General features: G+C 48.8%; 1 protein-coding gene across 1 annotated transcript; it reads left to right on the forward strand.

Moving 5' to 3' along the window:
• The first annotated feature begins 4,137 nt into the window (after positions 1–4,137).
• On the forward strand, positions 4,138–11,467 carry POMC (proopiomelanocortin). Its single transcript, XM_027113900.1, has 3 exons — positions 4,138–4,240; positions 8,205–8,356; positions 10,630–11,467. Exons 2-3 carry the CDS (start codon positions 8,225–8,227, stop codon positions 11,290–11,292), a joined length of 795 nt encoding a protein of 264 aa, XP_026969701.1. The 5' UTR covers positions 4,138–4,240; positions 8,205–8,224; the 3' UTR covers positions 11,293–11,467.
• Positions 11,468–11,715: the final 248 nt, after the last annotated feature.

The following is an 11,715-nucleotide window of genomic DNA, read 5'->3' on the forward strand; positions in this document are numbered from 1 at the left end:
AACTGTTAGATATTTCCTCAGGAAATTCTGGATCAAAAGGTAAAGGCTTTGGTACAGACAGAAGTCACTCATCTTCCCATGGCTTATCCTGTGTCTATACCCCCTTCTTTCTTGGAAGAGGAAAGCTTTCCACTGTTTGGAGGCCAGGTTCTTCCTCTGGACCCCACCTCACCTCTACTTAAGACTCGGATCATTTGGTTTCAATTTCCCCTTCTCTACTGGATTATTTCCATCAGCATGCAACCATGCTCTAGTAGTTTTCTGCCGTCTTCATCCTTGATTCTATATTACCCTCCACCACTGCCCCACATTCACCATTAGATTTCTAGAAGGAGTTGTTTTTATGCCAGGACCAAAGGGAGAAGTAGCTAAATTTATGAAATGAATGGGGAGATTTAAAAGACATACATCTATTAGTAACTAATGGATTAAAACAACAAATAATCAGAAAGGATAGGGTATAGAAAGGATATAGAATATTTGAGCAATCATAGAATACATATTCTTTTTAGTTTACAGGAAGCATTAACCAAAATGGACCATATGTGCAACCATTAAGCAGTCCCGCAAAATTTCAAAGGACTAAAATCAAAGTATGTTCTTTGACCACAGAACAGTTATGCTAAAATTTAGTTTCAAAACAGAACTAGAAAACCCCCAGGGTTTGGAAGTTAAACAGAACACTTCTCAATAACCCACAGGTCAATGAAGACATCTCCATGAAAATAAAGTGTTTTAAACTAAATGGTAATAAAAATATGACATATCAAAACTTGTGAGATGCAACTAGAGCCATACTTAGAAAGAAATTTATAGCCATAAAGACACATGTCAAAAAGAATAAAGGTTGAATGTCAATTATCTAAGTAAAAGCATTTATTTAATATCCAACTCAAGAGAATAGAAAAAGAATAGCTAATTCGAAATTAGAAGGCAAGAAATAATAATACAAGTAGAAATTCTGGAAATAGAAAAAATGTACATGCAATAGAGAAAATCAACAACATCAAAATTCATTCTTTAAAAATACTAATAGGACTTCCCTGGTGGCACAGTGGTTAAGAATCTGCCTGCTAATGCAGGGGACACGGGTTCGAGCCCTGGTCCGGGAAGATTCCACATGCTACGGAGCAGCTAAACCCATGCACCACAACTGCTGAGCCTGCGCTCTAGAGCCCATGAGCCACAACTACTGAGCCTGCGTGCCACAACTACTGAAGCCCGTGCGCCTAGAGCTCGTGCTCTGCAACAAGAGAAGCCACCACAGTGAGAAGCCTGCGCACCGCAATGAAGAGTAGCCCCCACTCGCTGCAACTAGAGAAAGCCTGCGTGCAGCAACGAAGACCCAATGCAGCCAAAAATAAATAAACAAACAAACAAATTAATTAATTAAGTTGGTAAACCCCTAAGAAAATCAGTCAAAAAAAAGAGAGAGGACATAAATTACCGATATCAGCGATAAAAGAGGACCATAAGTACAGACTCCATAGGTGCCAAAAAGATAATAAGAAGATATAATAAAAAATTTAAGCCAATAAACTTTTAAAATTTAGGTGAAATGGACAAATACCTAGAAATACACATCTTACTAAAACTGACACAAGAAGAAAGAGACAATTGGAATAGTGCTATTTAAGTAATTGAATCTGTAATTTAAAACCATTCAACAAACGAAAAACCTTAAAAACCTAGATAGCATCGCTAAGAAATCATCCCAAACATATAAGGAAGAGATAAACACCATTGTACACAAATTCTTCTACTAAATTAGAAAAAATGGGGGTGGGTGGAGGGATTTCCAACTTGTTTTATGAAGACAGCATAATTTTGATACCAAAACCTAATAGGAATTCTACAAGAAAGGGAAATTACAGGCTGGTCTCATAAACATGGAAGCAAAACTATTAGATAAAATATTAGCAAATTTAACCCAATGCTATATAATGGTAGCACATCATAATCAAACTGAGCTCAATCCAGGAATGCATGGTAGGAAAATCAACAATGTAATTCACCACATTATCAGAATAAAGGGGAAAATCATATTATCATCTCAATCAGGGGCGCCTGCTCCAGGCTTTCAAAGAGGAGCTCGTGATATAATGAAGCAAGGGCAGTGGTCAGTCCTTTCTGGTAATATCAGCCAAAGTGGGAATGACAACCCCCCAACCTGGTTATAGAAGTGACATCTATGTCCAATGCCTGTGGTGTTGACAGTACAGCTTGTGGCCTCTTGGTCCCAAGAGTGGTCTGGTTTTCTTTCTCATTGGATCCAATCAGTGACCATGATTCCAGCCACCTTTTGTCTCTGCCCATTTTTGGATCCTGGTTGCCCAACCTTCCCAGGGATTCTAAATGTGGTTCAATGGAGCTTCAATTCACATGGGCCAAAGTCGGTTTTGCTGCATGTAATTAAGAACTTGACTGACAGAGGAGGACAGAGGCTGGTCAATCTGAACTTTTCCTGGTCTGGCTTTTCTGCTACCATCAGCCGCCTCTTAAAGTTATAAAAATAATACAGAGAAAAATGAGATTAAAAATCACAATCTGAGAGGGCTCGTAAGCCTGGCAGTGGTAGGGGCAGTAGCGGGTGGAAGAGGGAAGATGGAAGACCGAGTGGAATTTGTTCCAGCTGTGAAAGCTACGTGTACAGGTGAGATGGGAATGGGCTTCTCTGGAAAACAGAGATTGCCGTGTTTCATGCCCTGGTCGGACAAGTGACCAAGGAGGGCTTCAGGGAACAGGTGATGATGGATGAGCTAAATCTTAATGCAAGAGTCTAATTTTCCCAGGTGGCTGGAAGGAGAAAGGGTGTTTTAGTTGAGGGAATAGCATGGACAAAGAGATGGGGTTTTGAGAAAATAGTGGTTATGGGAATGGGAATGTTGTGGATGGTTGATGTGCCAGGACACAAAATGGAGAGGTTGGAGATGACCCTGGAAAGAGGCCAAGCCCAGGGAGTAAAGTACCTTATTTACTGTTAAGGAGAGTGAATCTCTCCTGTAGCCCAAAAGAAAAGGATTGCTGAATATAAAGCCAATGTCACCAGCCAGAAATTCTCAAGGGAGTCCTGGAGTCTAAAAGGGCGTCTGATTGGGAATAAAGAAAGTTCCTGCAAATGACAGATGAAACAAGCACCTTGAAGTTGTTTAGTCCCAACACTCCTGCTCACCCCTGCCGCCCCTCACAATTTGCTTCTGCTTCTTTACTCCAGGTTAAGGTAGAGACTCTTCCCTTGCAGTTTTGAGCGCTGTCCTCTCCTCCCTGGCCTGACATGTGAGACTAGCACCAAGCCAGACCTCCAAGACCAGGTTTGGAGAAGACTGAGAATCCCCAGACCACTCTGTTAGCTCATTGGCACAGGGAAAGTACTTCAGCCGCTCTTCACAGAGGACTCCCTCCTCCCTCCATTAATAGGCTAAGGTTAACAGCACTTTTTCCTTGGGGTTTAGGGCACAGGAGGGAGCCTGCCAGGGACTAGGCTTCGCAGAGGAGGCCCCAGTGGGACAGTGCAACACACCTTCACACCCCCAAGAAGGCAACGTGTCCTGGGCCTCAGGTGAGTGACTCCTGACCTTCTCTGCCCCTGGTCTCTCCAACCTGTAACAGAGGGATTGTGACTGCTTGTGACATTTTCACATCACAGTTTCCAAATGCTGGGGAAATCTGAGGCATCACAGACGTACTCCCTGGGCGGTGGTATTTACCTCCAAATGCGAAGGAGGCAGATGCCAGCCCAAGCACGTACACAGGTAACTTCACCCTCTCCTCAACGACCTCAGCGGGCGCGCTAGACCTGCCCCACACCGGGGTGCTAAGCCTCCCGCTCGTCCTAACTGCAGACCCAAAACCATCCTTAATTAAGTTCTTACCTGCCCGCTGCCAGGTGTGCCCTTCAGCAGGACAGTGTTAATTCCAGCCTCCGGGGGCAGGGATCCAGCCCCCTTTCCGGGCACGTCTGCTCTCGCGCTCAGCCCCTACCTGGAAACCCCCTCCTGCGCCCCACGGCCCCCCTTCCTGTGGACGGGGGAGTTGCCTGTTACGCTGCCGCTGCCGGGAAGTTCACTCACGTCCAGCGCCCACCCAGGCGAGCCCCGCAAGTATATAAGGACCACGGAGAGCGAGCGGGACAAGGCGGCGCGAAGGAAGAGAAAGAGGGGAAGAAAAGTGACCGAGAGGCCGCCGAGCATCCTCGCCCCGGCGCAGCGGGAGTCGCCCAAGAGCAGCCTCCCCGCGACAGGTAGGGGCGCAACGGCGCGGAACCTCGCTCTTATTCCCGGACCCCTTGCCCCTGGGGCCTCGGAATGCTCTCGCCCAGCTCCGATCTCAGAGGTATCTTTGACTTGCCGCGGTCCTGGGTTCTTTGAAAACTTTCTGTACTGGGTGCAGCGTGGGAATCCGCCGGCAGCGGGGCGGCGAAGCCCAGCCTCTGGACGGTGGGAGAGCGGCTACGACGGCTGAAAGTGGTGCCTTCCACGAGCTGGCAGCCACATCTCCCCCGGGGAGGGGGGCTGCTAGGGCCCCTGAGGCTCCTACCGCGTTCTGCGGAGATCTCGGGAGACCCAGTCTTTCGGGTTTTCTTCTGATTTTCTGGGTAGGTGTCACTTCTTAAAAGATACCATACGATGTTGGAAATGGGGGCAGAAGAGACGAGGCTAAAAGTCACAATAAACTCCCTGCATTCCAGACTTTTTTGGATTCAAATTTCTGAATCCTCGTTTCCCTGTCCGCCTCAGCGCACCCGACGGGGCCGCGCTCTGATACAGACATGGCCTCCTCTACGAACAGCAGCTGGTGTTAAAAAGAGGTGGCCCGGATGGGAACTGTCCACGGTCCTGAACCACCCCGTCTCCTCCCTCAATAGGACCTTAGAATGGACCTTCTATCTCGCAAACCCTAGATTGCAGGGCAGAAGCGGCCGTGGGAGCCGATGGAAGCCCAGGCAAGATGGAGGCTCAGGCGAGGTGGGTTCCCAGGGAGGGAGAGAGAGTCTGCAGGGCATTTGGATTCCCCAAATTCTTCCTGAATAAATGGTGAGGTGGTGGTTCCCACAGAATGGCTGGAAGGAGCCAAGGAAAGTAAAAGTGTGCATTTGTTCTGTCCATTGTTGAGATATGTACAGACTATGGCTTATGTAATGACTTAATGTTCCTTTGACATTCTGTTTTAGGACTTGATACGTGTGTATCATGGTGCAAGGACAAAGCTCTGCACCTCTGTTCCTCTAATCTTCACAGAGGGCATGGCCAGTGTGCAATTTTATACTAACAAACAAAATGTTTTGGGTGGTGCGGGAGGGAGGGACTGGGAGTTTGGGGTTAGCAGATGTAAACTAGTATATACAGGATGGCTAAACAACAAGGTCCTACTGTAGAGCACAGTGAACGATGTTCAGTATCCTGTGATAAACCATAATGAAAAAGAATACTTTAAAAATAAAATAAAATAAAAAAAACAAAAAAAAGTTTTGTTTAGCTCATAGAGAATTCACCTACACAAATGAATTTCTAATAAGTGTAGTTCTATTATAAAGTTAATGTCAAGATTAGCAAATTCCAAATTTCTACTTATTTTTCCAAGCTTTCAATTATTAGACACTCCCTACTTACAGAAAGCACACTTGACAGCTCCCCCTTACTTTACTGCTTTAAAAAATAACACAATTATTGGACACTCTCTACTTACAGAAAGCACACTTGACAGCTCCCTCTTACTTTATTGCTTTAAAAAATAACACAATGTAATATTTGTTTTTTGTTGAAAAATAGAAAATATACAGAAGCAGAAAGAAGACAAGTTGCTTTCAGGGAGCTATCTAACTTTTTAGCAGGAGATTGCAGCTCTGAGAGGGTGCGGGGTGAGAATGTCACCCTGTTGTACACATAGCCAGTGGAGCAGGAGAGGAAATGCTCTCTGAGGCTTTTCAGGAAGGTCTGAAATCATGAGGTAAGTTTTTAGAAAATGAAATCATTCCAGGGCTTCCCTGGTGGCGCAGTGGTTCAGAGTCCGCCTGCCGATGCAGGGGACACGGGTTCATGCCCCGGTCCGGGAAGATCTCACATGCCGCAGAGCGGCTGGGCCCGTGAGCCATGGCCGCTAAGCCTGCGCGTCCGGAGCCTGTGCTCCTCAACGGGAGAGGCCACAACAGTGAGGCCCGCGTACCGCAAAAAAAAAAAAAAAAAGAAAATGAAATCATTCCAGAATGGCCAACTTTGAGAACTGAAATATAGTTGAGGGGACTGTCAGACCTGCATGATTTTACTTCCTTCTTTACTAATATGTTATTTTACAGTTGCCCATAGTGATATAAAACTGTCATTTTTCTGCTTCTCTTGTAAACCTAGGCGTTTTTTTCTGACGAAAATGCGTTGTGTGGTCTCAGAGCTTTAACATAAATTGCCTTGTCCACCAAATTCAGGCTTTGTACTTGAACTGGAGCACCAAAAGTCTACAACAGGAGCAGCCTGTCCCAGGTCTCAACTGGACACCAAGGTTGACCAATGTTCTCCCAGTTGCCCTGAGACGCTGATAGGCTAGGCCACTGGCTGCCAGCACCACCTAATGGCTGCTCTGAAAACACTCAGGCTGTGCTTGGCAACCACTCAGAAGGGAGCCCTTTTGGCTCAGCTTTTGGGGGAAGGAGTGGGGTGGGACAGAGAGAAGGAAGTGGCTTCCTGAAGTAGACAATGAGAGCCAGGGGGAACTTTCACTTCCAGAGCCTTCCCTATAAAAAAGATTTGGCCTATGCCTCCACAAACAGGAGATTTCTTTAGGCAGATATTTTTAAATTAGGAGAGAAAATTAGTCATCCACACCTTAATGTGAATTACTTTTCTTATCTAATTAGGTTTCTTCCTAACAGCTGGTTGAAAAGATCTTCTGAAATCTAAAATGGTTGTGGAGCTGTTGGTGAGCTGATGACAGAACTCAGGGTCATTTCAGAGGGCTGACCTTCATGACAGGGGACAGGGCAGTGTGAAAGCTAGAAAGCTGGGGAAAGAGTCAGATACATGGGGCAAAATGCAGCCTTGATTCTTCCCTTTACTGCATCCTGACCCCTTGAACTCAGCATCTGACCAGAGGTACTTCCTGACTTCTCTGAGAAAGAGTCTTTGGTAGGTGTTCACAATGGGAGGTAATTCCCTTCTGCCCTGTGTGACCATCTCCTTCCCTTCCACACCTACAGCATCTCCAAGTCCAGCTATTTCAGACTACATTTGAGAGACTCATAGAACAAGAGGAGGTCTGACGTGTAATGTGTTCAGGAGACGAGCCAGTTTTAAAAGAATGGGTCTGATTTAAACATAAATCTCGGGCTTCCCTGGTGGCGCAGTGGTTGAGAGTCCGCCTGCCGATGCAGGGGACGCGGGTTCGTGCCCTGGTCCGGGAGGATCCCACATGCCGCGGAGAGGCTGGGCCCGTGAGCCATGGCCGCTGAGCCTGCGCATTTGGAGCCTGTGCTCCGCAACGGGAGAGGCCACAACAGTGAGAGGCCCGCGTATCGGGAAAAAAAAAAAAAAAAATCTCTTCAAAGTTACAGGGGCCTGAGAAATAGTGATCCCCTGAGTGATGTGTGTACAGGACATCAGATTGGGTCGGCTGAGGTTTTGGCTTAACTGGACAGAGATTTTATTTGCCTTTATTTAAACCTACTATTCATAGGAAACAGGGTTTCTGAGGAATGATAGAATCCTGGTGGTGAGGAGTAGACCATCTCAAGCAGGAGTTTCGGAGTGCTTTGCCTTTCCCAAGTTACTCCTTCGACCTGGAGTGTTAGAACTGTAGTTTCCTGAAGATGGTAAAATCGAAAAGCTCTGTGCTGGATCAGGAGAACTTAGCCTTACCTTGTCATGAACATCTGAGTCATTGTCTCGCCCTGGGCCTTAGTTTCCTCATCTCTCAAATAAGGGGCCAGACCAAATGACCCCTAAAATATCTTCCAGCTCTAACGTCCTTTGGGGTCTGATTTTTAATAGGAGATAAAGGAGAAATTGTACATAGTTTCCCCAGGTCCCACTGCCCTCCTCTCTATCCCAACTCACACGACCACCCTGCACACCGCCTGCTCCTTGAGCTTGTCCTCGAAAGGCCTTGAGCTCCACAGATGAGTGTATTGTTAATGTTGGCTCACGGTCCTTTCTGATGAGTGGCCAACATTGTTCTGCTCCTTGCAGGGGTCCCATTAATCTTGTTTGCCTCTGCAGAGCCTCAGCCTGCCTGGAAGATGCCGAGACTGTGCAGCACTTGTTCGGGCGTCCTGCTGCTGACCTTGCTGCTTCAGGCCTCCATGGAGGTGCGTGGTTGGTGCCTGGAGAGCAGCCAGTGTCAGGACCTCACCACGGAAACTAACCTGCTGGTATGTGGGCCGTGGTCGCCATCTTGGTTTGGGTATCAGATGGGACTGGGGCTGGGACAGCACAAAGAAAGGGGTATGGGGAAGGGGAAATTCATTCCCAGAGATATGGGTAAGTCATCCAAGGGCAGGAATAGACCTCCAGAGTGAAGTCAGAATTGGGCCAAGGAAGGAGGAAGCAGCTTCAGGGAGATGGGTCTGGTCCCCAAGTTCTGCTTGATTATCTTTACTTCCTGTCCTGTCTTCTTGTATAGAGACCCACTCCATTTAAGCTATTTAGAGACAGTGCCATTAAAGCAAACAATTCTAACAATGATGATAACAATAATTGCTCCCTCAACTGATCCTATACTTTCAATCTTTTAGCCCCCAAATTATTCCTTTTTATTTTATTTTTTTTGCGGTACGCGGGCCTCTCACTGCTGCGGCCTCTCCCGTTGTGGAGCACAGGCTCCGGACGCGCAGGCTCAGCGGCCATGGCTCATGGTCCCAGCCGCTCTGCGGCATGTGGGATCTTCCCGGACCGGGACACGAACCCGCGTCCCTTGCATCGGCAGGCAGACTCTCAACCACTGCGCCATCAGGGAAGCCTCAAATTATTCCTTTTTAAATAATCTCATGTCACTTGACATTTCCATTCCATTTTTCTTCCCTTTCTACCTACTACCAGTTACAAAGCCAGGAAGGTAGTACTATAAACCATCTCTAGAGGGAGAAGGAAAAAACCCTTCAGCAGCCTTTCCAGAAGCATATAAAGGCCCTTTTTGCCAGGCTGGAACTCCCTCTAGGTCACCACAGTGTGTGTGTGTGTGTGTGTGTGTTTATATGTGTGTGTGTGTTTATGTGTGTGTGTGTATTTGTATTGGGAGGCATACATGAGAAACAATACCAAGTCAAGGCAAAAGACACACTGCTGGTGTCTGTGACTGAGTTCCATCCTTCTGCCTGTACCTGCCTGGTGAGGGTGCAATGCATATCACTACATTCTGTGTATTTTGTCAGTAGAGAAGCTGAGTTTAGGTGAGGAGAGAGACTTTCTCAAAAACAGAGCAGGTTGCATGTGGAATATAAAATAGAAATAAAGAGCCTAGGGAATCCTGTGAGCTCTAGTTCAGAGAGACCCAAGAGACTCTTGATCGGAGACACCCATTGCACAGCCTCTTCCGTTGAGAGCTCACCAGGGAACGAGCTCTGGCCGTGGTCAGAGCCCATGGGTTCTAGTCCCAGCTCTGTCACCAATGGGCTGTGGAACCTTGCCAAGTTCCCTTCTCCTCTCTGAGAAATTGGGTGTCATTATGTGTCCAGGGGAGAGGAGTTATGAGATAATTTTTGTTTTCCACTGTTAATATTCTGCAGTGTTATAATTCTAAATCCCTGGAGTATGAAATCCCCAACTCAACAGAGTGGGTGCGATCATTCTGTTCCCTCCTTTGTTGTCCCCAGTAACTAAAAACTCAAGGCTGCAGCCCCAAGGTCATTTTCCTAAGCAAATGTGTGCCACAGTTGTCCAGTTATAGGGAGAGGAGATACAGGCTCCATGACCCCTGCAATGGAAATAATCCTGACTTTCTACCCTTCCCTCCAGTCAGAAGGTGACAGGGAAGTGAGACACCTCTTCCCAAAGCTCACTGATTGACGAAAGTATAGGGTCAGCTCAGAAGACTTGAAAGTGTGTGCCAGATGGGTGTGGGAAAGTTTGGAGGGAGATGGCTGGGGGAGGGTATGAGGTAGGTTTGCAGACCACTGGGGTGAGGTTGAGGCATTATGGAAAATACAGGCCCTAGAAGCCTGGACTTCTTTTCCCACGTTGGGAGATTCTCTCCCAAATTTCAACCCGATGCCCTTCCCAGACCGAACTGAACCATGTTCATTTATTCAGGATTCACTAAGTGCCAACAACTACCACCCACCTGCCATTTACTGATGAATTCCTATATATCTGGCTTATAAGGTTTAAGACGTTGACCCTGCCCACAAAGCTAGGGGACAAGTAAACCACCGAGTGGGACAGGGATTTTGTTGTAGCTGCCAGGCAGGGGTACCAGGGGACAAACGAGGCGCTGCCCGAGCTGAGTCTCAGATGTCCGTGGGTGCCCAGAGGCGGGGGTGGGCAGACGTCCTCGGCAAGGAATCCACAGGGCACTGGGGCCGCCTGTGCGGCCCGCACGTGCGGAGGTAGCAGAGGCGCAGGTGCAGCTTGTCGGTGGTGAGGGCGCCGCGGCGGGGATGGGGGCCGCGGGGCGCGGGGGCCTGACGCGCTCGCCGCTCTCCAGCAGGCGTGCATCCGGGCCTGCAAGCCAGACCTCTCGGCCGAGACGCCCGTGTTCCCCGGCAACGGCGACGAGCAGCCGCTGACCGAGAACCCCCGGAAGTACGTCATGAGCCACTTCCGCTGGGATCGCTTTGGCCGCCGGAACAACAGCAGCAGCAGCAGCAGCGGCGGCGCGGCCCAGAAGCGCGAGGAGGAGGGGGTGCCGGGGGGCGAAGGCCCGGGACCCCGCGGCGATGGCGCCGAGCCGGGCCCGCGCGAGGACAAGCGCTCCTACTCCATGGAGCACTTCCGCTGGGGCAAGCCGGTGGGCAAGAAGCGGCGCCCCGTGAAGGTGTACCCCAATGGCGCCGAGGACGAGTCGGCCGAGGCCTTCCCCCTTGAGTTCAAAAGGGAGCTGGCCGGGGAGCGGCCCGAGCCGGCGCGCGGCCCCGAGGCCCCGACCGAGGGCGCAGCCGCCCGGGCCGAGCTGGAGTACGGCTTGGTGGCGGAGGCCGAGGCGGCGGAGAAGAAGGACGAGGGGCCGTATAAGATGGAGCACTTCCGCTGGGGCAGCCCGCCCAAGGACAAGCGCTACGGCGGTTTCATGACCTCCGAGAAGAGCCAGACGCCCCTGGTCACGCTGTTCAAAAACACCATCATCAAGAACGCCCACAAGAAGGGCCAGTGAGGGCGCAGTGGGCAGGGCTTCTCTCCCTGGAAGTCGACACCAAAGCCCCACCTCCTGCCCTCCTGCCGCCTCGCGGCCTGGGTGAGGCCTCGCCCAGGCGGTGATGGCGCCAGGCATTCCACCTTTTAAAGCTGTCTGTAGTTAGGAAATAAAACCTTTCAAGTTTCGCATCCGACTCTGACTTTGAATATTGACTGGGCGAATAAAATAAAAATGCATATCCATCAGATAAAGAGCAACACATATTGAAGGAGCGATAGTGGTTTCCCTGTGACCAAGTGGTAGTATGTTTCATAGGATATAATGGGAATGAAAAGAAAACGTATTTCCTACCCGTGACAAATGGGTCTTCAAGGGGTCAAATAGTTTGGGTGATGGCTCAGTATGGCTACATTTCCCACTCTCCGTTGGATGGGGAAGGAC

This window comes from Aethalodelphis obliquidens, unplaced genomic scaffold (genome assembly GCF_003676395.1).
Source record: "Aethalodelphis obliquidens isolate GAN/ISIS:26980383/991018 unplaced genomic scaffold, ASM367639v1 scaffold12, whole genome shotgun sequence".
Classification (NCBI taxonomy): domain Eukaryota; kingdom Metazoa; phylum Chordata; class Mammalia; order Artiodactyla; family Delphinidae; genus Aethalodelphis; species Aethalodelphis obliquidens.

Coding starts and splice junctions, on each gene's coding strand:
- POMC (XM_027113900.1), top strand. CDS start 8,225: ATGCCGAGACTGTGCAGCACTTGTTCGGGCGTCCTGCTGCTGACCTTG. Junction 8,357..10,629: donor CCACGGAAACTAACCTGCTG/GTATGTGGGCCG, acceptor GCTCTCCAGCAG/GCGTGCATCCGGGCCTGCAA.